Raw genomic sequence first — 24,583 nt, forward strand, 5'->3', positions numbered from 1 at the left:
TGGGATATCTTTAATATAGAATATATAATATAGTGCAACCTTGGAAATAACCCATTGGTGCCTCGGGCCAGATATGAAAGTCCTGTCAGAATGTGTCAAAAGTGTTCAAGTGCCGGATGCGAGACTAGCTGCAGAAAGCGGGACAAGTTGCCTAGAGATACCGGCACATGTGCTCCGCTATAACGCTATAACTAACTGTAGTTAGTTCATTTATATTGGACACGTCACAATATCATGCAAACCTAAATTTAATCGTGCAACGGTTCTTTTCTGCATATTATATACAATGTCCTCCAGAAGCTCCTCTCTGCTTGATTGATCTATATGTAAAAATCTGCATTGGGAGTTCAAATCAAATCAACCATTACGTAGAGTATATTTTAAGTGCTACTAAATTAGCCCCGAGGATAAATATCGTTTCCCCACTGAACGCAGAATGGCGCAGATTATATATTAAGTGGGAAGAATAGTTCAAGAGACCAGCAATCAGCGGGCCCAGGTTACTGGAGACAACGCACACTTTGCGCTGAAGGCAAAACAGGTGGAATGGTTTTATTGGGCCTAAAGATGAGAATGAATCCAATTTGCGTTACGGCATAAGCTTACCGGCTGACGTCCATAGGTCTATAGGGTGGTTATCTACTTTGTACTGGATGATTAAAATAGGAAATAAAGTCTGTTGTCTATTGACTTTACGGTATACCTATTTTAGTGCTAAGGATCCAATGAGACATTATCAAGTGTACCTAACACTAGTGAGCACGGTGAACTTTATGACAATAGTCTGCACATGTGGGGACTAAAGGACCGCCGAGGTCCTGATACGAGAAATCTTCAGGCTAGAACAACGCAACAAGTTGGCCTCATGATTGCATGATTGGAACTAGGACCAAGACTGGGTGGGGTTCAGATGGGGGGCTAACGGCTATTTCTCGAACTTTTGCAGGCCGTTTTAGCCATTTATAATTGTCTGTTGTTCGCACTCTTGTTCCCTAATCCCGCGAGGTCAAAGCCCCCTTCACATTGCAAAACAAGAACAAGTGCAGCAATGACCCCCGAGTCAATTAAACCAAAGCTGATTCCCCCAGCGCCTATCGCGATTTGTGGAATGTCTGTACGTCTCCCTGGAGGCTTACACACACCCCAACAGCTATGGGACTTCTTGGTTGCGAAAGGAGATGCCCGTGGCCAAGTGCCAAAGTCCAGATATAATGCCTCCACATACTACTCCGAGACGCAGAAACCAGGCAGCATCAAGACCGAATATGGATACTTTCTGGATGAAAGTATTGACATTGCTTCTGTGGATACATCCTTCTTCACAATGGGAAAATTGGAGGTGGAGCGCATGGACCCACAGCAACGGCAGATGCTAGAAGTTGCCCGGGAGTGTATGGAAGATGCTGGCGAAACGAACTGGAAAGGACGACCGATTGGTTGTTACATGGGTAGCTTTGGTGAAGATTGGCTTGAAATTTGTGTGAAAGAAACCCAGCAATATGGCCAGCATCGAGTGAGCGGATATGGAGATTTCATGTTGCCCAACCGAGTCTCATATGAGATGGACTTGACGGGACCGAGGTTAGTTGATCCATATTTCTTTTTCCTTCGGAATAGAATGCAAGTTGCTAAGAGAGCCGAAAAAAAATAAAGCATGGTAGTACGTACTGGCTGCTCAGCAGGTCTTGTTGCACTACACGAAGCATGTCTGGCAATTTCCAGAGGCGATTGCGAGGGAGCCATAGTTGGCGGTGCCAATTTGATTATGGCACCAGGCATGACAACTGCCATGAGTGAGCAAGGCGTAATTTCGCCTGATGGATCCTGTAAGAGCTTCTCCGCTGATGCGAATGGCTATGCGCGCGGAGAAGGAATCTCTGCCATCTTCATTAAACCTCTGGATGATGCCATCCGGGATGGAAATCCAGTTCGAGCGGTTATCCGTTCGACGGCATCTAACAGTGACGGAAGGGGTGCTGGAATTGGCACTCATGTTCCTAATGATATTTCGCACGAGGCCATGATCCGGCGCGCATATGAGGTAGCAGGCATCGCAGATTACTCCCAGACCGCATTTGTCGAGTGTCATGGCACTGGCACCCAAGTTGGAGATCCCATTGAAACACGAGCAGTGGGCCGGGTTTTTGGTCCTTCTGGTGGCGTCCTCATTGGGTCCGTGAAGCCAAATCTTGGTCACTCCGAGGGAGCCTCCGGGATTACATCTCTGATCAAGTCGGTCCTAGCCCTGGAAAATCACATCATCCCTCCAAATATCAAGTTCAAGGAGCCCAATCCCAATATCCAGTGGGATGAATATGGTCTCACTGTTCCCACAGAACCGATGCCTTGGCCTGAGGCTCGTAGCGAGCGAATCAGTGTCAACTCTTTCGGCATTGGAGGCACGAACGCCCACGTGGTTCTCGATTCAGCTCAGAGCTTTGGCATCTCCCCCGTTCTCCCTCAGCATACCATTTCACCGCAGCTGCTTGTTTATTCAGCAAACAATGCCGAGTCACTAAAACAGATGATTTCCCAATATACAGCCTATGTCCAGAAGAACCCAACCAGAGTTGCCGATTTGGCATTCACTCTGTGTAATAAAAGGGAGCATCTACCTCATCGGGCATTCTCCGTGAATAACCCATTGGGTTTGCTCACGACTTCGGCCCCCTCAAAAACTGGCGAGGTACCAAATATTGTTATGGTCTTCACTGGCCAGGGTGCTCAGTGGCCACAAATGGGTGGTTCTATGATTCACAACGCGGTCTATCCCGCATTTAAGAAGAGCATTCAAGATCTTGACTCACATTTGAAAACCCTCAAAGATGGGCCAGAATGGAGTATTGAAGAAGAGCTCTTGAAGCCCTCAGATGCTAGCAGGCTTGGATCATCCGAGTTATCCCAACCCCTTTGCACAGCAATCCAAGTGGCTCTGATTGACACTTTTGCTTCCGTTGGGATTCAGCCTGCTGCTGTTGTGGGCCACTCTAGTGGCGAAGTAGCTGCTGCATACGCTGCCGGTGCCATCACGGCCAACGAAGCAATTACGATTGCGTTTTATCGAGGTCAGGTCACCAAGCTACAAACCAAACTCGGGGCCATGGCGGCTATAGGTATGGGCACTGAGGAAGTCCAGGAATATCTACAGGATGGTGTCATCATTGCTTGCGAAAACTCCCCCAAGAGTGTTACTCTCGCCGGTGATACCCATGCCATTGGGAATTCGGTTGCCAATATCAACAAGGCCCACCCCGATGTCTTGGCAAGACAGTTGAAAGTCGACAAGGCGTACCACTCTCATCACATGGCCGAGATAGGCGACGAGTACTATGCTTTGATTGAACATGAAGTATCCGCCAAGGATCCAAATAAGTTGTTCTTCAGCAGTGTCGAGAACAAAATACTTGCCGAAGCCCTGAATTTCGGCCCCAAATACTGGCAGATGAACCTACAGTCCCCAGTACTCTTCCATTCAGCAGTCTCATCTATAATCCAGCACCCGATTTCGAAGAACATGGTGCTTCTTGAGATTGGGCCACACTCCGCTCTTGCGGGCCCCTTGCGACAGATCCAGAGTCATCATTCCACTTCTTCTCCTTACGTCTCTGCATTTGTCCGCAACCAGGACAGTATAGAATCCTTCCTGACTGCTGTTGGGCAGCTTCACGTTCTCAATGCTATCCCCAATTTGGGAAAGGTCATTAGTGAAGGATCTACTCTCCCAGACCTTCCAAGGTATCCATGGGATCATTCAAAAAGATTCTGGCATGAATCTCGGTTGAGCAAGGAGTGGAGACATCGCGAGCACAGGTGTCACGACCTTTTGGGTGTCCAGGTAACAGAGAGTCCAGACTTCCATGCGCTTTTCCGAAATCTGTTCCACTTGGACAATGCCCCGTGGATCCGTGACCACAAGGTCGGCGATGATGTTGTCTTCCCCTTCGCTGGCTATGCTGCGATGATTGGAGAGGCTGTGAGACAGCTAACCGGAGTCAGCGAAGCATTCAAACTACGCAATGTCATTGTTAGCACTGCTCTCGTCTTGAATGAGGGCCCACCAGTTGAGATCATAACAACATTGCATCGCCATAGATTGACTGATTCCCTCGATAGCGAGTGGTGGGAGTTTACCATCGCCTCTCACAACGGAACAAGTTGGACCAAGCACTGCTCGGGTGAGGCTAGATCGTTTAGCGAACATCTTGAAGATTTAGACAAGAAATCTCCTCTTGTGCGCAAAATTGATACGCGCCGTTGCTACCATTCTATGGCCATGTCCGGTCTCAACTTCGGGCCATCATTTCAACGTCTCGACCATGTCCGATCAGACACCGTTACGCAGAATGCAACGTCCGAACTTGTTGCAAAGGATACTGATGGGGATAACTATCATCTGCACCCCACAGTCATAGATGCCTCACTACAGCTGCTCAGCGTGGCTGCTTCCAAGGGATATGCCGATCCAATAACGACCATAATGGTTCCTACTCACATTCAAGAAATGACCATCTCCCGCTGTTATGAGAATGTCCAAGTCCAGGCTTCCGCATCTTATACCCCGAACGGCTCTATTGTGGGTAGTGGCCAATGCATTACCGCAGGGGGCAAGGTTGCTTTACGCAGTTCTGGAATCAAACTCTCTATTCTCGATCATCAAGACTCCGACAAAGCGAACAACGCCACTGCTTGTGCAGAATGGGCTCCCCATATCGATTTCCTGGATGTCAACACCCTCATCAAGCCATTGATTGACCGCAGTGATTACACGCCCGCTTTGACAGAATTATCCCATCTATGTATGGTTTACACACAGCGCGTCATTGCTGAACTAGATACTCCAATCAGCCACATGCACAAGTATCGATCATGGATCGATCAACACCTCCTTTCTATGGATTTACAGAGTTTCCAAATTTTTGACAATACTGCCATTGAGCAGCGAGTGAAAAGGCTCGTTGACCAGGTGTCTAAAACCAATGGTGCCCATCTTGCTGTTGGTATTGAGGCAATCTTCAATAACGTCCAACGGATCTTTACCGGAGAGGTAGAGCCTCTGGATCTCCTTCTAGCCGACCACATATTGGCCAACGTCTACGACGCTATGGATCAATGTGATATTTCCAGATTCATCAAGCAACTAAGCCACAGCAAACCTAATTTGCGTATCCTCGAAATAGGTGCCGGAACCGGCGGATCTACAGCTAATCTCCTCAAGCTGTTGACACCTGGGAACAGAACCCTATACTCGAATTACACCTTCACTGATATCTCATCAGGCTTCTTTGTTGCTGCCAAGGATCGCTTTGCCAATTACTCAAACCTTGAATACGCTACTCTCGATATTAGCAAGGATCCCTCCGACCAAGGTTTCGATGGTCGCAAATTCGACCTAATTCTGGCGACTAATGTCATCCACGCCACTGCATCCTTAAATGACAGTCTGAGCAATGTTCGCAAACTTCTTTCCCCTACCGGATGGTTCCTGCTCCACGAATTAACACCGACATCTAAATGGATCAACTATATCTTTGGAACTCTGCCCGGCTGGTGGTATGGCAATGCTGACGGTCGGTCGGATGAGCCATATGTAGGCGTTGAGCGCTGGGAGAAAGAACTCAAGTCTGCTGGATTCCGCACTCCTGATGCTGCAGTTTTGGATTCGGACCACCCATATCAGTTAAACACCATGATCGTGGCTAGACCGGAAAGTGATATAGCACCTAAAAAATGCGTCACGCTCCTGACACTCTCTGAATCGAAATCTTTCGGTCCTTTGCTTCAGGCGCTGGAGAACAGGGGATACTCCGTTCATCATTCTCGGTTTGATGAAGAGCCCCTGCCTGACGGACAAGATGTGATCGCCTTGCTTGACGAAGAAGTTCCATTCTTTGAAAACATGGATAACACAAGATTTGGTTCTTTCAAGAAAATGGTGGAGAGCCTAAATAGATGTGGTATTCTCTGGGTCACTCGTTTATCACAACCCCAATGCCAGGACCCGAGATTTAGCCAGATCAACGGCATAGCAAGGACCATTCGCAATGAATTGATTGTCGACTTTGCTACTTGCGAGATCGATGATCTTGATATCTCTTTGGAAAAACTCATTGACGTATATGAGAAGTTCCAAGTCCGCCAGGAGGACGAGACCCTCAAGCCTGAATTTGAATACGCTGTTGTGGACAATACCGTCCAAGTCGGACGGTATCATTCTTTCTCGGCGCAAGACGAGCAAGAAATGTCGGGTTCCGATGGTAGCACGGCTCTTCGAACTAGTAAGCCCGGTCGCTTGGCTTCGTTATACTGGGCTCGCGGGGATATCAAACCCCTGGTAGGAGATGAAGTGGAAATCGACACGTACGCAACCGGTTTGAATTTCAAGGTAGGTGCGAAGAAAACAGGGGGGGCAGAACAACACACACTGATGCAGTTTCGCAGGATGTCTTATGTGCCATGGGCATTGTCGAGGCCAAAGATAATGAGTTTGGCCATGAAGGCGCTGGCATAGTCCGCCGCATCGGCCCTGAAGTTCAAGATCTGAAGGTCGGTGACCGCGTCATGGTTGTTGGGGGCTGTTTATTTGGGACACAATTAGTTCTCTCCGAGAACCTGTGCGAGAAAATCCCAGGTGGCTTAAGCTTCACCGATGCGGCTAGCATGCCTTGTGTGTTCAGCACATCAATATACTCCATCTTCGACGTTGGTAATCTGAAAAAAGGACAGGTCCGATCCCCCCTCAACTCTCTGGCTTCTCATCTCAGCTTTTGACGTATTTATAGTCCATTCTTATCCACAGTGCCTGCGGTGGAGTTGGAATTGCGACTATCCAGCTTGCTCAAATGGCCGGTGCCGAGATTTACGCAACTGTCGGTAACGAGGAAAAGGTCCAGTATCTCATGGACACGTTTGGCCTTCCTCGAAACAGGATCCTCAACTCCCGTAATACCTCATTCGTCGAGGACATCATGCGGGAGACAAATGGACAGGGTATCGACTTGGCATTAAACTCATTGTCTGGTGAATTACTACATGCTACATGGAAGTGCATTGCACCATTTGGAAAGATGGTCGAGATTGGCAAGCGAGACCTAATTGGCTCTGGAAAACTTGATATGACTCCTTTCTTAGATAACCGGAGCTACTGCTGTGTTGACTTGGATCAAATTTGTTCCAGAAAGCCGACCCTTGCAAAGAAGTATGTACCATCAATCACGAGGGGGATGACAATGTATGTGATTCGGTAACTAACATCATACAGGCTGCTAAAGGAAATTGTGCACCTACTCAGGGAGCGCTACATCTCTCCTATCCGACCCATCAAGGTTTTTAGTTCCGACGGTATACACGATGCGTTCCGTTACATGCAGCAGGGCATTCATCTAGGAAAAATCGTCGTGTCGATGCGTGATACGTCAGGCCAGGTCAGCGCAGTACAAAATCTCCAGCAAAGAAAAAAGCCCATCCAACTCGACAGCTCCGGTGCATACCTACTGGTAGGTGGTCTCGGCGGTCTGGGTCGGGCAATATCTACATGGATGGTCCAACATGGGGCTCGCCATCTGATATATCTTTCCCGAACTGCAGGATCAAGTGTACTCCACCAAGAATTTGCTCAAGAGCTTGCCAGTATGGATTGCCGTGCCGACTTCGTTCAAGGTAGCGTGTCGAAGATTGAAGATGTGAGCACTGCCATCAAACGGGCTCAAGGCCGGCTTCGGGGGATTCTGCAGATGTCCATGATGCTTCGTGATCGGAGCTTTGAACGTATGACACTGGAAGAGTGGAACACAGCTGTTGATCCGAAGGTCAAGGGAACGTGGAATCTTCATAATGCCTCGGTATCTGCGAATGCGGACCTCGACTTCTTTATCCTTTTCAGTTCGGTATCCGGCGTATTTGGGCTTCCTGGTCAGATCAACTATTCTGGTGCCAATACCTTCCTAGATGCGTTTTCAAAATACCGGTTGGGTCTGGGACTACCAGCTTGCGCTATCGACATCGGTCCTGTCGAGGGAGTAGGTTATGCCGCCGAGCAGGAGGAACTCATACAAAAGCTCAAGGCTGCTGGCGGGTTAGGCAATACAGTCTCGGTGAGCCAGCTTTTTAGCGCAGTAGAGGGAGCGATGACACCTGTGGCAAATAAGTCGAGACCCGAAGCAAGCAACTTCTGCGTCGGAATTCGTCCCAACATGCCTCTGGCTGATCAAAGAAACCGTTTGATCTGGAAGAAGGACGTACGAATGTCAGTGTTCCATAATACTGGAGCACCTGGTGCCACCTTAGCCTCTACTTCTGGCACTGGCCTGGAAGCCTTTATCACACAAGCTAAGAGTGATGCCGCGCTACTAAGCCAACCCGACTCCGCTCAAACGCTTGCTGTGGAGATTGGAAAGAAGGTGTTTAGCTTCTTGCTGAGGCCGGAAGAAGACCTGGTGACATCTTGCTCCTTGTCTGAGCTTGGAATGGACTCTCTCGTGGCAATTGAGGTGAAACAGTGGTGGAAGGCGACATTCGAGTTTGAGATCAGTGTCCTCGAGTTGATGAGAATGGGCACTCTCGATATACTCGGGGAGCATGCTGCTCGTGGCATGCTTAAATTGTTCCATGGTGTACAAGAGCAAGTCGATTGAGCACCACGTGGTTGTAATTGACTCCAAATGTAAGTGATACTTTGATATGTATAAATAGAACAAATCAAGGAAATAAAAGCAAATGATGAGATACAACAGCAAGCTCTCGGCAATTTTACACTGTATGCTCCATTGAAATCCCAGAACACTGTAGCCCAAGAATATGAACTATATTGCGCCAACCGTTTCTAATTTTGTATTTCTGTTCAGACTTGATGTGATACCTCGTGCTGGGGAAGCCGGAAAATCATTGCCCAAATTCCCAATGAGACAGCCAGCATGGCAAGCAAGATCGGCTGCAGCACCATCACCCCCTTGGCCTGGGCAATGGCGCCAATCATGAATGGGAAAACAGCACCACCACCCATAGAAAATGCAGCCGCAAATCCAATGGCGGCAACATGAAGATTCTTCGGTAACAATCGTGTCGCCACAATCACAACACCCGGGAAAATAGTCCCCATAAAGAATCCAACAAATGCAACCGCAACCGCGGACACGATAAACTCAGGCACGAGCCAGAAGATGAGCTCAAGGGCAATTGCAAGCAAAATGTATATAGCGATGGACAACTTCTCTCCGATTCGTGGTGATACAAACCCTAGCACGAACCGACCGACTGTGATGCCAAGCCAGAAGCCTGTCTCTGCCATTCCAGATTCAAATGGGTCGCCGTGTCGAACGTTTGTCATAAAGACAACAATCCATCCGCCGATTGCTACCTCAATTCCACCATAGAGAAAGAGGAAGATGGCGCATATCCAGGTGACCTTATATGTGAGGGCAAGGCGTGTTTGAGCGAATACTCCTCCCCTGCCAGGGAAACTGGGATTCTCTTCTTGATACTTGCTCCCAGTTTCACCCCAAAAAGCGCTAGTGGAGTAAATGAGGGCTATAAAAGCTGCTCCAGTCTATATTTGATCGTTAGTTTGTCGATATCCAGTGGTGGTTGTAGGGAAGACCGAGATACCATCAGATAGTAATAAGAATACCATTCCCATCCAGCTTTGATAATTAGACTGGTAGCAACGAGAGGGCTGATCGTGGCCCCCACACCATAGAACCCATGGAAGAAACCGAGTACCTCGTGCGAGTTCGCCATGTTCCCGATCCATACATTCCACGCCGCATTGTGAAATCCACTCCCCAAGCCAACCAGAATATACATAATCACCAGTACTGGAAAGGGCGGGTGGGCAGATATGACTGCAAATGCAATCACATGGCAAGTTGGGGCAATTATTGTGATTCCTCGTCGGCCGAAAGTCTGATGGATTAAATTGCTCAGGATAGCGGATACAGTATATCCCACAAAGGGCGAAAGGAACACTAGGGAAATGATCGTGTAGTTTTTTTGATAGTAAACCTCTAGCTGAAAGGTTCAAGTAAGATGGTCAGCTAATTTATACAGCACAGTCAGGTCAAAGCTGAGTTGGTGACACAAACATAGGGAATGATTGCTCCATATGCAGCATCATTGGATCCCATCACAAATGCACACCAAAACGTGGCAGTCACCTTCCATATGGTTGTTTTTGACTCGTTCCATCTTGGTGCGACGTTTACTGCATGTAAAGGTGGAGTCTCGTCGGTCTCTGAAGGTGTAGCTTCGGGCGTATATTGGTATTCAGGTTCGTCTGGCGTTGGTGGCCAAGATGACGGGTTCGAATTCTCACTTCTACTCATTTCTGGCGGTGTCACTTCCAAATTTGAAAGGTTGAAGGTGACAGTGAGAAGCGTGAGATTGAGGGGCTATATGAGAGTCTGACATCCATGGAATATGCGGGGGAAACAACTGGCGAATGTAACCCCGATATTCTATATGTGCGGATTTATAGCGCTATCCCTGTCCATAAAGGGGATTTATAAGTTCTATCTAGTTCCAATCTCACTATCTTTTTCTTCAAATTTATTAACACTATTTTTCACTTCTAATTAAAACGCCCATTAACCATATTGAATGTTCAAGGGCAGCATCCCAAAGCTAACATGAAACCCTAGAGGCCGAAGGATGATATAAAAAGCTATCAAATGCGCCAAGAATGAAGCAATAGTATATACCATAGAACCCTGTCAACCATCGAAATGGATTCATCCTAAAAAGTAATGTAGCATTATGATAAATGCCGGTCACGTGGTGGTATTCTCTCCATCAGCGCTTGTTTATCCGCGACCTCGGGATGTCTCTCAAGTCTTCAACCTTTCCAACTTGGGAAAAAGCCACGTCACATCCCAATTTTTTTAGATGAAATGGCCACAAACTCGCAGATCTCCTTAAAAAAGCCTAATATAAAGGAGTTCCTTCAGCCTTTTCGGGTTCAACTCGAGACCTTGTATGATTTGTCCTGTCGGCTGTCATCGTCTTATAAAAAGTTGGCTGCAGAATCTTCAGAACACTTTATTCCAACAGCCCTTACCTGTCTTCCAACGGGTCATGAAACAGGGCGTTATCTTGCTGTCTATTTTGGTCTATCCTACCTACGGGTGGCCTTCATCGACCTCCTAGGAGATCAACATGTCGAAGGACATCCACGCGTACGGCGCACATTAGAGAAAGCATGGCCTATTGAAGAACATCTACGGAAGGATCATTCTATTGACCTGTTCACATGGATTGGAGACTGTATCGCCGAGGTGGTGGCAGACAGACTGGCCAACCCAAGTGAAGAGCGAATTGATCAAATAACAACAGGTATTTCATTTTGCCTACCTATAAAGTATAGCTATTCCCCCAGACTTGGCCATGCGTTGCTGTGACTAACCCATTGTAGACAAGATTCCCTCGATGAAGCCATCTTGATGCCGACAGGGAAAGGCTTTTCTCTAAACTCAGACCTCAATCTCCGCCAAGCCTTACTGAATGGATATGAACGACACACATATTCAACTCATGGAGATGAAATGAACATGCCTGCTAAACGCCGCAGGCTATTCTCTCTTCCTAAACTGAAAGTTGCAGTCATGATCAATGATACGACAGCGACCCTTGCTTCACTGGCGTACTCCATCCCTTCCTTGCCCAACACCCGCGTTGTTATGGGTCTAATCGTGGGAGCGGGGTGCAACACGACTGTTCCCATGAAACTTGCCGATTTGCATGAATCCAAAACTAAAAGCATTCTTGAAAAACATCCCGACGCACAAGAAACACTCATCTCGACTGAATGGACTCTCTCCACTGCAGCGGCTTCTTTTGATGAGCTTGGTATTCGAAATAAGTGGGACTTTCAGCTGGATAGAAATTGCAAAAGACCTGGTTTCCAGCCAATGGAATATATGATCGGCGGCAGATACACTGGCGAGCTTGTCCGCATCGTCTGTTATGATTGGTTCCATGGAGTTTTGGGAATAGAGCGCTCTAAATTGCCGCTGAAGTTGGTTGAGGAATATTCTCTTTCAACAGACTACCTCTCCCTCGTTGTTGCCTCTTCTCTGTCCGATGAACGCCTTGCAAGTGAGTTGTCCAAGACACTTCAACCATCTCCTGGGAGTGATTGGACCTGGTCGCCTGAGTACGCCCGTGATATTCGAGCCATTTCCTCAGCTGTACAGGATCGAGCGGCCTCGTTGGTGGCATCTGCGGTTGTTGGTCTGCTAGCCTGCACCAATGAAGTCCAACTAGGCAACACGGCTCCCAATTGCACCAATGGAGAAAATGTTAAAACGGAAGCTGGAGGTACTAAACAAACGGACCCCGAGTCAGTCTCATCGTCAACTCCAGGTTGGAATAGCGGGCCCGAGGAGCTCGCTGTTGCTTTCTCCGGGGGAGTGATCCAACACTATCCTCATTATAAAGAAACTACACAGAGATATATTGATCGACTGCTACTTCGAGCTGGTCCTCAAGTAGGAGGGAAAAGTGTCTTCTTACGGGAGGCCAGTGATGGCGGGATCATCGGAACTGGTGTCCTTGCAGGAACGGCATCGGGGGAAATTGGCGAAATAAAGGTTACTCGTAATTAGATATCATCAATTTCCCCCAGTTCATAGTCATATAGATGCATTATAAGATATATATCCCATTCTTCCCCTCGCAGGTACGCCCACAACAGAAAAACAAGCCCCACTTTGGCCGACATCGGTACATTTCCATGTCGTTCTATTGAACGCCCTGTTAATGTCATTTGAATCGAAGATCTACTTCAAGAATTTTGTACTGTCCGCGGCGTAGCCTTTCATTATCAAGCCTCCAAAAACCTGATTGCCAATATATATCAGCCCTATTTAGTTCGAAGCCGCCAAGAACGCCGAACGCAAGATTTTTCCCTTCCTTTCCATCACGATCTTCCACTAAATACGAATAATCACAATGAAGTTTTTCGATGTGAGCAAACTCCTTTCATTGTTTCTCGAATTTTAACTAAGACTCGCGACAGGTTGCCGTCACATTCACTGCAGACCAATTCCAAGGCATCTACCGAGGAAAGCAGTATCACGAACCCGATTTTGCAGAAGTCCTGAAAAGAGCCCGAGAACATGGGTGTGAAAAGACCATGCTCACCACCATGACTCTGGAAGGTGCGAAACAAAATCTCCGGGCAGTGAGGGAGTTCCCTACGATGTGCAAAATGACCTTAGGCGTGCATCCTTACCATGCCGCCGAAATATACGAACAGCCAGAATCACAATATCTCAACGAGCTGCGTGAACTGGGCGAAACACTCATGGCCGAGAACCCGTCGCCTCTGGCTGCGTTTGGGGAAATCGGGCTGGACTACGAGTACCTGGATCGGGCCGATAAGGAGACGCAGCAACGCGCGTTCCGCGAGCAATTAGAGTTAGCCGTGCAATTCCAATTACCACTGTTCTTGCATGTTCGTGAATCAGCTGAAGACTTTATCTCCATCATCAAGCCTTTTCTGCCAAGACTGCCGCGTGGTGGGCTGGTGCATTCTTTTGCGGGGACGAAGGGGGAGATGCTCCAGCTGGTGGAACTGGGTCTTGAGATTAGTGTCAACGGTGTCTCATTCCGTACGGATGAACAGTTGGAAATGGTTAAAAGTATCCCATTGGACAAGTTGCAGCTGGAGACAGATGCCCCGTGGTGTGAGGTCTTATCTAATGATCCCAAAATCGCGGGTTATCTAGAAACTGCGAGACCTTTGCCTGCGAGTCGGAAACATAACAAGTTTATACTGGGACAAATGGTCAAGACACGCAATGAGAGTTGTTTTATGGAGCATGTGGGGTTAGTTGTGGCGGGTTTGAAGGGCATTGCTATGGAAGAAGTAGCAGAGGCTGCTTGGAATAATAGCAGTCGGATGTTTTGGTTGTGAATATATATCTTTGAACCAATATATAAATTTTGAGTCAAGGGACAAAACACGATAAATTATCCACCTAATTTTAACTACTAATATACTTGGAGAATTGGAACTGTCGATATTTAAAATTCATTCAGAGCATGTTCAATTAATAGAGCGATGCGCAGTGTGTACCTCGAAGAGCACCATGCAGATCGCGCAGCAACAAGCTTTTGTCCACGCCATGAACATAATTAGAAGAAACCTTCATAGATTAGCGTGGATGTAAACAAATCCCTTGGCTTCGGAAATCCTGATTGGTGCCCTGGGTAGGCATGCAGGGGGAGGAAGACAGGGGTTCCACGGCCCCTTAGGGCTTGCCCCGGACTTGAGGCCGAGCCCCAAACCAACTGTATTACACAGCCCACGATGTGAAGAAAGGAGTTACACAGGATGGAGTTTGGGTGGATTCCGGGACCTGATTGCCGGACATTTGACAGCCATAAATAATTGAGACGCGTCCCTTTTTGCCTTTCTGACATCATGTCAAGATTCCAAGCCCACGGAGATTAATGCAGCTTGGAATGAAGGAAGCCGTCTCTTCTTTTTCGCATTTGATGCCTGAGCGGCCATTGTGTGTACAATCCAAAATTGCCCCTCAAGTCGTTGCCACCCAACAGTGGGGTTCTCCTAGATGCTTTGCTGGCGATCTGGGTATCTAAACAAAACAAAATCGAGATGATATTTGTATGACTTGTCTAATTCATCTATCGAGGTACAATACAGATTCATTAATTGCGTGAGATATCAATAATTTGCTGCTGACTTCGTATACGAAGATAAAGACATAGTATGATAGCGGAGGACAACCGTGTGTTGACATTCTTTACGTTGCGAGGGCCATCCAGACCACCATCGCATGGGCAGAGGCCGCGACATGATGGTATCTGCCATTCCTCCGTGGAGTTATGTGGAATGTTATGGTCTACCGATCCTATATTTATACTAATTGCTGTCGACAACCCAGAATTTATTTTCTCTCAAGCCTTTATACTCTTATAATTGACCTTGTCGGCTGCGTGTTTAGCATCATCTCAATAGATCAAAAGTCTATACAAAAGTTCTCAAAAAGACGCTGTAAGTGAGCCGTTGGGGAGTGCCTCCTTCTTTACTCTTCATGTTACCAATTATCAGGCTCAGGCTAACAAGGCGTATAGAAACATTTCAATCATAATGAAGGCCACATTGATCCTATCTGGCCTTTTGGCTAGCACTGTCTCGGCTCACATGCAGTTGAGCAAGCCATACCCTATCCGCAGTCCGCTCAACAAGGATGCCAAGGGTGAGAAGGATTACTCTTATACCAACCCCCTCTCCACCTCTGGTAGCGACTACCCGTGCAAAGGCTACGCCAATGATGACTTCGAGGCCGTGGATACATGGGCGCCAGGCTCGAGCCAAGAGATGACACTGGAAGGCAGTGCTGTCCATGACGGTGGCTCATGCCAGCTTGCCCTGACGTATGACCAAGGTAAGACCTTCAAGGTCATTGAGTCTATCGAGGGTGACTGCCCTATTGCGAAGAAGTACCAGTTTGATGTCCCCTCGGACGCACCATCTGGCAATGCTCTCTTCGCTTGGACGTGGTTCAACAAGGTTGGCAACCGCGAGATGTACATGAACTGCGCTATGATCACCATTGGTGGCTCCAGCAACCGCAACGCTACTATCAACTCCGAGAACCGTGAGGTCAAGGAGGCCCCCAAGCAGACACTCGATGAGAAGACCACCAAGAAGGGCCCCAACAACAAGGCCAATACCCAGACCACAAATGCCAAGAACAGCTTCGATAGTCTCCCTGAGCTCTTCGTTGCCAACGCTGGCCAGGCTGGAAAATGTGTGACCATTGAGGGCCAGGCCGTTCACTTCCCCAAGCCTGGTCCCAAGCTCATTGGAAAGGCTGACGGCCCGGGCTACAAGTGCTCCGACAGTGCTCCCTTCCTCAATAGCATCAACCAGTCCACGACAAAGCCTGCCACCAGCAGCAGCTCCAAGGCTGTGACCAAGCCCGCCACCACCAGCACGCCCAAGCCCGAGAAAAAGCCAGCTACTACCATCTCCACCAAGGCTTCGTCCAAGATCGCCGAGGCCGCCAGTACTCCCACCGCCGCTGACTCTCGTGTTCTCTCCCCCGAGGCCTCATCCAGCAACCAGTTCGCCGACTATGTTGGTCAATGGTCTTGCCACTCTGGGGATCTCATCTGTTCTCCCGATGGATTTTCCTTTGCCATTTGCTCTAACGGAAAACCCGTGTTCATGGGCCCCGTCGCTGCTGGCACTATCTGCCGCTCAGGCGTTATCACTGGCCTCCATTAGAGGGGTTTCATTTTTCTACTTTTCCTTTCTCTTGCCGATTGTTTTCTCCCCTTCTTTTTGGGATACATGCCATTGGGTATTTCAAGTCCCACCAGTCTCTAGACCGAATTAGTCGAGTCAACTTCGCTCGCTACATTCGGTCTTTGTTCGGACTTTGACTCTTTATGCTTCCTTCTAGCCCGCTTATTGGGCACTTTGTATTGTTCCTATTTTTTTTTCTCTACCCATGACCTGTTAAGCGATCAGTTGATGTCCCTATGTTGATGGTATTGTAATGCCAAGCTATCTAATGATTCCTCGTGTTAATTTCAATTCTGAACTTTGGTTATGCTATACACCTCTTTATTTCAACAATCTGCGAGGAACGATATAATTCTTTTGCAGATTCCATACGTGTCCAGCCGGGATTCTTAAACATTACAGGATTTAAAATTGAGCTACAAAATGTTATCATTTGAATTGTTCTGGTATACATGTAGGTAATATGTAGTCAAAGTGCGTGAATGCAAGTGCGACACTAGCTCCAGGGCTCCTTTCTAAGGGCCAAAGACCCTACGTGTAAGCAAATATCCGTGTCCGGATTGGGAAGGTGCGATGGACACATGTGATGTTGACATGGAAGGTGCAAGTGATCTGGCCATTTAGGGAAGGTACGCATGTTCATGGGGGTATAAGAGGCCACCCACCCCTCCTTCTCATTGTACCCTTTGTCCAGTTAAAGAACATTTATGATTGCCCATTTATACTGCTACATACTACAATCAAGGTTTGTTTCTTCCATGGTAGTATGATCCTCACTTCTCCATGGTGTATATTTAGTAGTTATTTTCGCACTACAGCCAATGAAACCAAAGAGTCATCTTATATATCGAGAAAACATCAACGCTACGTTATCAATAGGTACAGACTTGCGGCTGCCAGGCTGTCGCGTCGTGACGGTCCTCCGGGGGCGGCATCGGCACGGAGATACCCGGGAATACGCGCTTCCCCACCCCCGCTTCAGTTAAAAGCGCGACTCTGTTTACTTCTCTCTTATTCACTTACCCAGATCTCTGTCGTCTCACAGATTCCACCATAATGACTTTTTCAATTCCAATCTAAAATCCAAATCTAATGATGAAGGCTTTATCCCAGAGCATTCATTTGAAAGAGACAAATGATTAATGATTCCGGTGAATCAAATGCCCAACTGGAAGTGCAGGGTCATTTTATCAGTCTCTTGTAATTACACAATTCCAAGACACTAACACAGATACTCTATATAAGACAGGTAATCTTGTGCGATACAATATGGATGGCTCGCACTACAATTTCGGCCAGATCAACTATGGTGTGATTGATCACAGGCTTGTCCCAAGGCCTTCCTCTTGAGCGAGTCTATCTGACGCTTGATGGCACTCGGCATTGCTTTCTACCGGCTGCTACTATTATGGTACGAAGGAGCGACTAGGGCTCCGCAAGGGCTTACACAGCCTTGTCTATCGATGAGCGGCTTGAAGGGCAAACAGAAAAGACTACGGACAAGGACAGTTCTTAGCATTCGCATTTCGCATACGCTCTGCATTCGATAATCTTTCCATGTGTTCTCCCAATACTCCGTTTCCCCCGGAGAATCAGTCCCATACCCGATCCATGTAGCGCACGGCGCTCAGTATGTCAACATCGAGGCCTATGCTTCCTGGAGAAGCAATTCAATGCCATCTAAATTACTCCTGTCGCGAAACATCTCGATATGTGTCATCTTACCTTGCCTCCCACGGTTGGAGCAGAGAACAATATCCGTACTTTCGAGCCTTCGGCGAGAAATTCCCTGCAACAATCTTCAAGATGAGCTAAGCAATGATACTTGGGTACACAGAATACAAAGAGTTCATCGCACATACCAGCTGCAATCGCGTGCAGTTAGCAAAATCCTTCTTTCTTTTGTTCAGCAAAGTGACCATCTATATATATCTGAGCCGCGATTCGGATCGTACGAGGCATTGGATCCTCGCAGATGTGGCTGCCTTGAAAATTATAGGCCGCATCATACATCATATCTTCCAGTCACCGTTAAAGACTGATGGGATACTATGCCAATCTCCCAAACGATACGCCAAATGCTCTCCAGTTATTACTGGAAGCTGCCACCTTCCAAATAACCGACGAGATGGTGTGGTAACCACAGATATGCTCTTTCGGGTCGACCAGCCGTACAACTTCCTAGAGGTTTGTACCGCCATTTTTGTCGCCTGTATAATCATCATGCGGGATTCTCCCAACCTCCACTCCAGAGAAGCCCCGGAGAGTTCTATATCACATCCATTCAAACCATTGAGATGAGTGCCGTGATGTGGATATTGCTCTCGCCTGGCTCATACCAGACCAGCGTTGGCCTTTGTCAAGTTCCCGACTACCTCCACAAAGAATGCCTGACTCAGGTTGGGTTTCAACTTATGCTCCCTTGTGTGTAGGAGAGACACACAGGACAATTGGTGCAACGCTCATAGTTGAGGCATACAATCGGATTCGCTCTCTTCAACTTCCTGCGCGCATGTTACCAACGCTCTTCTTGAATACTGCTTCGGCACTAAGCCTTTCACAATTCCGTGGTGTCGCTAAGCCTCATCGTCGTCGGTCAGACTATATACTAAACACGCTTTGAAAGTCATGAAGCGCGAGAAATGGCGACTCGACCGCTCCCTGCTCTTTTGGCATAGAGTTCCGACGACAAAACATGAGGTCTTAGGGCCTGGAAATGCTACCGGTTCTTACCTCGAGTCATGGTATAGAATTCCGGGAACAACAGGGGGACCTTATGCCTATAGGGTCTGCTCCGAGCCCTGGGGACTTCATCTGTTCCCTCTAATATTCTTCCTTTCCCTCATTGGGCCGAGTGATAACCCCACAAATAATTCATTCGCACAACAGTACTGCAAGGATAAAAATCCCCAGCGCTTGATGTACAGGCGACCGCCAGCTTATTTACACCACTCATGTATCCGCGAGAGAAGCGGCGCATGCTGTGGGATTCTGAGCAAAGAGGACAAGATATGGAGGTTCAACAATGTGTGAGACCATGATGATCTGGGTCCTCATGGTTCCTGAATCCTGGTATATTGGGTTGTCGAGGTGTTTGCCTATCTCATCCAACAACCAGGAGGCCTCGCACCTATGGGGTCTTTTCCGAGCCCTTGAGGCTTCGTTCCCCTCACGGTGCAGAGAAATAGTACCCGAGGACAAATTTTGTAATATTGGGTTCTAGGTGTGTCTACTCTCCACACCAGTGATACGTGTTAAAGATGGAAAAGACATGTGTCAGTGTCACTCAAATTCCCCCCGCAGATGAGGTTTCTTCAAGGGAACTGCTCCACACCAAATCCCAACCGCTAGAGAAGGAGATTGAAAACATCCGGACTTCACATTGCAAAATGTTGGGCGAACTTGTGAGCGAACCAGAAAATACGAAAAGGCGATAGAATGATGTATTTGGAGGCAAAGCAACAGCTTTTACAATTGCCAGGAGTTGCTTTATGATATCAAAATATCCCAGTTCGGTCCTGGCACAGAGTTCCGCGGCCTGTATCAGACTTGCGACCGTGGGCTCTACATAGTTATTACTTTCTCCTGTTTTGCATTGACCATTTCATATCATTCAGTTCATTGCCCTTGATGAGCTTCCTTTTCAGTACATTATGTAGAGTATGCACACGAAGTTACTACCACCCTGTGGCTTATCCTTTTTTTTTTTTTTTTTTTTTTTTGACATGTTTCCAAGGCATGATTAGTAAACCCATGGTATATATTTGTTTCCCACATGATCGAATCCGGTATGTTACCATATATTGACGCATGCGGAAAGTGAGGCAGAATGCCATTGTCGCATTACGTCCAGGAACATGAAACTCGAATCTAGATTAGACCCCCGACGAGGCTGCACGGTGTAGAAAAATATTGACAAAGCAGTGTATTGATTAATATTAAAAATGTGGCTAGCTAGTCTCGAAAGACCCAAGTATGCTCGCCAGATATCCTCCATCATATTGTACAATCCAATCTAATCACAAGCATAGCAGTGGTATCTTGGCTCTCAAATAACACAAAAGGGTCATAGAATCATTTGACCAGTGCACGAGCACCAGTCCAGTCAGACGAAGATACTTGGAGCAGCAAATATCCTACACCAGCAACCTAGATGTTGCCAGTGTACGCCGAGTTACCATAGCCATAAGCACCTGCAGCCGGGGCAGCAGCCGGAGGATTGGCGGTGTTCTTGTTTTTGCCCCAAGAGTTGAACCATCCCTTCTCGATCTTGGGCTCAGCACCCATCTCGACATCATATGGGGTTGGGTGGCCGGGCAGAGTATCGGCGCTGCCGGCAACAGCAGCTTCGGGGTTGTTCTTGTTACGGCGCCAGAAGGCCTTGCGGCTACCGTGGGTGTAGCCGTTGGTGGGTGAGGGACCGAAACGCTTCTCGCGCTTGTGGTGGCGGGCGAGAAGGATTTGGAAGAGGATTGAGGTCAAGTAGAAGAAGCTAGACGATATGTTAGTATAGTTCAGATAACAGTGATTATCAGTAATTCATGATCAACTCACATTCCGATAATCGCCACTGCGAAAACGACCTTCTCCAGTTTGCAAGACATGCCGAATTTCAGACCCTTGGAAACAGTGTCATCGTCGGCGTTACCCGTGCCCATTGGTGTGTCCACTGTTCCGGTACATTGGCCAACACCTTTGCGAGTTAGGATAGCGATGGCGACCATTGCACCCACAAAGCATATATCCAGGGCAACACCCAGGAATGCAAAGAAGGCTACGCCGCCCAGGCAGCAGGTGAAAATGATGCCTAGCAAACTGTAGGCGGCTGCTGCACCTGCTAAGCCTTCAACGGCCTTGATCCATGTCGCAATGGAGTGGTTGTTCCTGGACAGGACTGCCAAGAAATACGAGAAAATTCCGAGGATGACGGCAGCATCGAGGAACTGCAAAACACGCAGACCGAGGCTGAAAAACCGGAGGATTACCCCGCCGGCTCCCATATTGTATAAGAAGTAGTGGTTTGTTTTGTGGGTATAAAGTTGACAGTAAAGACCGTGGGGTCAAGGGGAGAATATAAGAAAGAAACACAGGCAACAGGATTTGAGCGAGTTATAAGGGAGGAAGATAAATTGACGATCAGTGGATGGCGGCACTGTTGCACGTCGATCCTGGGAAAAGCTCTCAGCTCAATGGTCCAGCGCCTGCGCCACACTCTAAATGACCCCAGAGGACCCACTCGGTGATGTCAGTTCCATGGGTTGTGTGACTTCGAAGGTTCCACCTAGCTGTCTCCGGTTAGAGCGTTTGCCACCCTGTCATGTGAAGAAATAAAAATAAAAATAAATACCTGTCCCAGCCACACTGCCAAGACAATTTCAACACTCCCATCTTCTAAGGTTTCTACAATGACCCTTACACTTTAAACTATCCTGAGATTGTTTATTCCGCAGTGTACTATTCTTGGAAATTTTTGTTGTTCATTTCCATGTATCCCAGCTTTTATATTATCAACTGTTGCTGAGCGACTCTCCTTGAACTCCACCGGTGCGACCTTATTTATCAAAGATTTTAGTTGACACGAAGTTAGAAAAAGATATAATAAACTGAAACTAGCGCTGCTTAAGCAATAGTGGAAACTAGTTTAAGATCCTTCCATGCGTGACATGCCTTCCATATACCACTACGTAGTATCATCTCGTTCACCGACACGAGCTACTTCCCAGTCCCTTCAGGTAACTTATGTAACTTAGTAACTTACCTATCATTGGCCCGTACAGGTGGCTGTATTGTACCGCCGTACATTGACTATTGTAAGTCGAAAGTATGGCGGCTGGAGTCCATTGTACGAACCCGCCGCATTGAAAATGACGTCTACGCCCACTCCACTGGGTCTTCTGCGCCACGTTTGCAGTGGGTACAAACATTACAAACATTCGAGGTACAATGGGGGATATTTGAGATTAAAATTGGGTCTGCCGCATATGGAATGGTATATCATCATCTTGGTGAAATGAAGTTTGTGGGGGTAATCGGGACGAGGTGTGGTCCAACAGGGATGAGACCAGATTGAAACAAGTATCTGCTCACATCTTAGGCTGTGATCTGGGCTAGCTAGCGCGTGTCACCCGCAAAATTTCAAGGTCATGGTGCTGCTTGTCGGATGAACCACAGCTTTAGTCACGACAATATCCGTCGACGGGTGATCCCAATCTGGATAAAGAGGCTGGTATCGGCCCAGACAAAGGGGGCCTTAGGGGACAAGGCATATCGGGCCAATGGAGGTTGCGGTGTGGCATCACCGCAACAGTACAGAAGGTTGGGCCTCTGCGCAAAAGGTTGTACAAAGCAAGGAAGCTTCTTGGAGAAAAGTTAGAGATATAATCCTCAATATAAGATGCTGACTGTCCAGGGATGTATTTTTTAAATGAATCATATTGGTATATCACGTCTGAACTCACATTTTACTCCATTTGGGAATCCCGGAATTAAAAGCGATGTAATCCTTGGCAATGGCCTGTGAGGCTGCATGGTAGTGAGCGACGTGTTCTTATCGAGGCCTGCTTCTTCAGGAGTCTTCCTGGCGTTGCTTTTCTTGTTCAACAAAAGCACGGAGAATCAAATCCAGTCCTTCATTACGGCGAGCGAGTAGCATCACGTCGGACACATTGACGGTAGATCTCCCTGCGTGTCTAGATTATAGATGAGGTTAGCATACTTCTTGTTGAATGTAATATCCCACGGGAATAATAGGACCAATTTGCTACTCATTCGCGTGTCTACTTACTTCGCAAAGGATTCTAGATCCTGGCTGATCGTCTCTGCAAATAGTTAGTTACAAGGACAAAAAGCCGTAACTTGACATAAAATAGTAACACAATGAAACATACCTATTTGAGCCCAAACCATCTCTGTCAACGCACCGATGAACTGCGGGGTGGCATTGACGCCTAGCTTGATAGTCTCCTCATCCACCATCTTGCCGATGGATAGCCACAGCGCGGATTTCAAGCGCTACAAAAGAGAGTTAGTCAATAATAAGACAGAATCCTACTAACACTGACCTCCTCCAAGCTAGCCTCTTCAGTCTGCTCCATGGTGGCGAGATAGTGCAAGACAACAAGTCGGGCGCGTCCCTATATAAAACCAACGAGATCTGATTGGCCAACAACGCGTCCGCGGATTAACGGCTAATCCGGCACACAGGCCACGCTAAGCCCAAACAAGGCATTTCTCTTTGCGGGAGCCGCGGAATATCAAAGAAGCGCAAAGCAATCGCAGATCCCGTCAATTAATCCCTCAATTCCTAATCTTTTACAAAAAAATATCTCTACTTTACTCTTATCTACCTCTGGTTGTCCTCTTCTACAACCTCCCACCCCATTTCGCGGGTAGCCACCGAGCTGCTCCCACCTCTCCCTTCAAACCCTCCAACCAGAGCCAAAAAAAAACCCCCAACCTGGTTAATCATCCACCATGTCCACACCCCAGTCAGATCTGAGCGAAAAGGCTGCAGAGGCCGCCCAAGATTTCTTCGCCCAGTTGTACGCCTTCTTCGAGTTGATTATCACCCGCTTCTTCAAAAATGGCTACGCCTCTATCGCGCAAATGAGTGGCAAGCGCTGGACCAAAGTCATCGGCAGCGTTATCTTCTACCTAATCATCCGGCCGTACATCGAGAAGACTTTTAAATGGATGCACGACCGTGATCGTCGCAAGGAGAAGGAGAAGCGCGAGAAGGAGAAGGCGCAGTTCGGCAAAGTGAAGGTGTCGCCGAACTCGCTGCGTGCTGGTGGCGATAGCGGAAAGGGGAAGGTCCTTGGTGAAGTTGATAACACGGACGACGAGCTTGAGGATGAGGAGGATCTTATGGCTGCTGCTAGTGGTGTTCCTGAGTGGAATGACATGGCCCGCAAGCGTCAGAAGAATTATATTAAGCGTGTGAAGAAGGATCAGCGCGCTGAGGATTTGAGCCGGGATCAGATTATGGAGTTGTTGGATTGGAGTGAGGAGGAGGAGGTTGATGTCAAGGTCAAGAAGGATCTTTGAGATTTGAGTCGTCTTGGGTCTTGGATTGTTCTGGTGTGTGTGCATTGCATGGTCGATGGGGGTTTTTTGCTTCTTGTAACTTTTATTAGTAGATTCAAATTTAATAGGACCTCCACGGCCCCTCTAGCTTTTAAGTGAATTCTATGGATTACTCCTAGCATCCGCTATTAAGAACCCTCTATCTTGCACAGTAAGGTATACTTGGAAATCATAAATCTACTATTTGCACTTTAAAACATGCATTCAATCCAGCCACATCGAGCCAGA

General features: G+C 47.6%; 8 protein-coding genes across 8 annotated transcripts; 5 read left to right on the top strand and 3 right to left on the bottom strand.

The window, feature by feature from the left end:
- Window positions 1-1,048: 1,048 nt before the first annotated feature.
- On the top strand, window positions 1,049-8,630 carry N7487_001923 (reducing polyketide synthase sphB; the record flags this gene model as incomplete). Its single annotated transcript, XM_056869671.1, has 5 exons — window positions 1,049-1,581; window positions 1,654-6,382; window positions 6,439-6,723; window positions 6,780-7,195; window positions 7,259-8,630. The coding sequence occupies 5 exons, from the start codon at window positions 1,049-1,051 to the stop codon at window positions 8,628-8,630; spliced, it is 7,335 nt and encodes a 2,444-aa protein (XP_056734455.1).
- Window positions 8,631-8,836: 206 nt separating this feature from the next.
- On the bottom strand, window positions 8,837-10,316 carry N7487_001924 (MFS transporter; the record flags this gene model as incomplete). The annotated part of the gene is made up of 3 exons (XM_056869672.1): window positions 8,837-9,541; window positions 9,601-10,002; window positions 10,077-10,316. The coding sequence occupies 3 exons, from the start codon at window positions 10,314-10,316 to the stop codon at window positions 8,837-8,839; spliced, it is 1,347 nt and encodes a 448-aa protein (XP_056734456.1).
- Window positions 10,317-10,880: 564 nt separating this feature from the next.
- On the top strand, window positions 10,881-12,593 carry N7487_001925 (hexokinase family protein; the record flags this gene model as incomplete). The annotated part of the gene is given in 2 exon segments (XM_056869673.1): window positions 10,881-11,383; window positions 11,402-12,593. The coding sequence occupies 2 exon segments, from the start codon at window positions 10,881-10,883 to the stop codon at window positions 12,591-12,593; spliced, it is 1,695 nt and encodes a 564-aa protein (XP_056734457.1).
- A 346-nt stretch (window positions 12,594-12,939) lies between these two features.
- N7487_001926 (TatD family hydrolase) lies at window positions 12,940-13,906 on the top strand (the record flags this gene model as incomplete). Its single annotated transcript, XM_056869674.1, has 2 exons — window positions 12,940-12,954; window positions 13,007-13,906. The coding sequence occupies 2 exons, from the start codon at window positions 12,940-12,942 to the stop codon at window positions 13,904-13,906; spliced, it is 915 nt and encodes a 304-aa protein (XP_056734458.1).
- Window positions 13,907-15,106: 1,200 nt separating this feature from the next.
- Window positions 15,107-16,249, top strand: N7487_001927 (putative extracellular protein; the record flags this gene model as incomplete). The annotated part of the gene is made up of 1 exon (XM_056869675.1): window positions 15,107-16,249. One exon carries the CDS (start codon window positions 15,107-15,109, stop codon window positions 16,247-16,249), a length of 1,143 nt encoding a protein of 380 aa, XP_056734459.1.
- Window positions 16,250-20,419: 4,170 nt separating this feature from the next.
- N7487_001928 (uncharacterized protein) lies at window positions 20,420-21,270 on the bottom strand (the record flags this gene model as incomplete). The annotated part of the gene is made up of 2 exons (XM_056869676.1): window positions 20,420-20,762; window positions 20,825-21,270. 2 exons carry the CDS (start codon window positions 21,268-21,270, stop codon window positions 20,420-20,422), a joined length of 789 nt encoding a protein of 262 aa, XP_056734460.1.
- A 1,565-nt stretch (window positions 21,271-22,835) lies between these two features.
- Window positions 22,836-23,364, bottom strand: N7487_001929 (CENP-S family protein; the record flags this gene model as incomplete). The annotated part of the gene is made up of 4 exons (XM_056869677.1): window positions 22,836-22,959; window positions 23,055-23,088; window positions 23,158-23,281; window positions 23,332-23,364. The coding sequence occupies 4 exons, from the start codon at window positions 23,362-23,364 to the stop codon at window positions 22,836-22,838; spliced, it is 315 nt and encodes a 104-aa protein (XP_056734461.1).
- Window positions 23,365-23,743: 379 nt separating this feature from the next.
- On the top strand, window positions 23,744-24,316 carry N7487_001930 (uncharacterized protein; the record flags this gene model as incomplete). The annotated part of the gene is made up of 1 exon (XM_056869678.1): window positions 23,744-24,316. The coding sequence occupies one exon, from the start codon at window positions 23,744-23,746 to the stop codon at window positions 24,314-24,316; it is 573 nt and encodes a 190-aa protein (XP_056734462.1).
- Window positions 24,317-24,583: the final 267 nt, after the last annotated feature.

This window comes from Penicillium crustosum, assembly GCF_028827405.1.
Source record: "Penicillium crustosum strain IBT 35664 chromosome Unknown utg000001l_segment0_segment0, whole genome shotgun sequence".
NCBI classification, from domain to species: Eukaryota; Fungi; Ascomycota; class Eurotiomycetes; order Eurotiales; family Aspergillaceae; genus Penicillium; species Penicillium crustosum.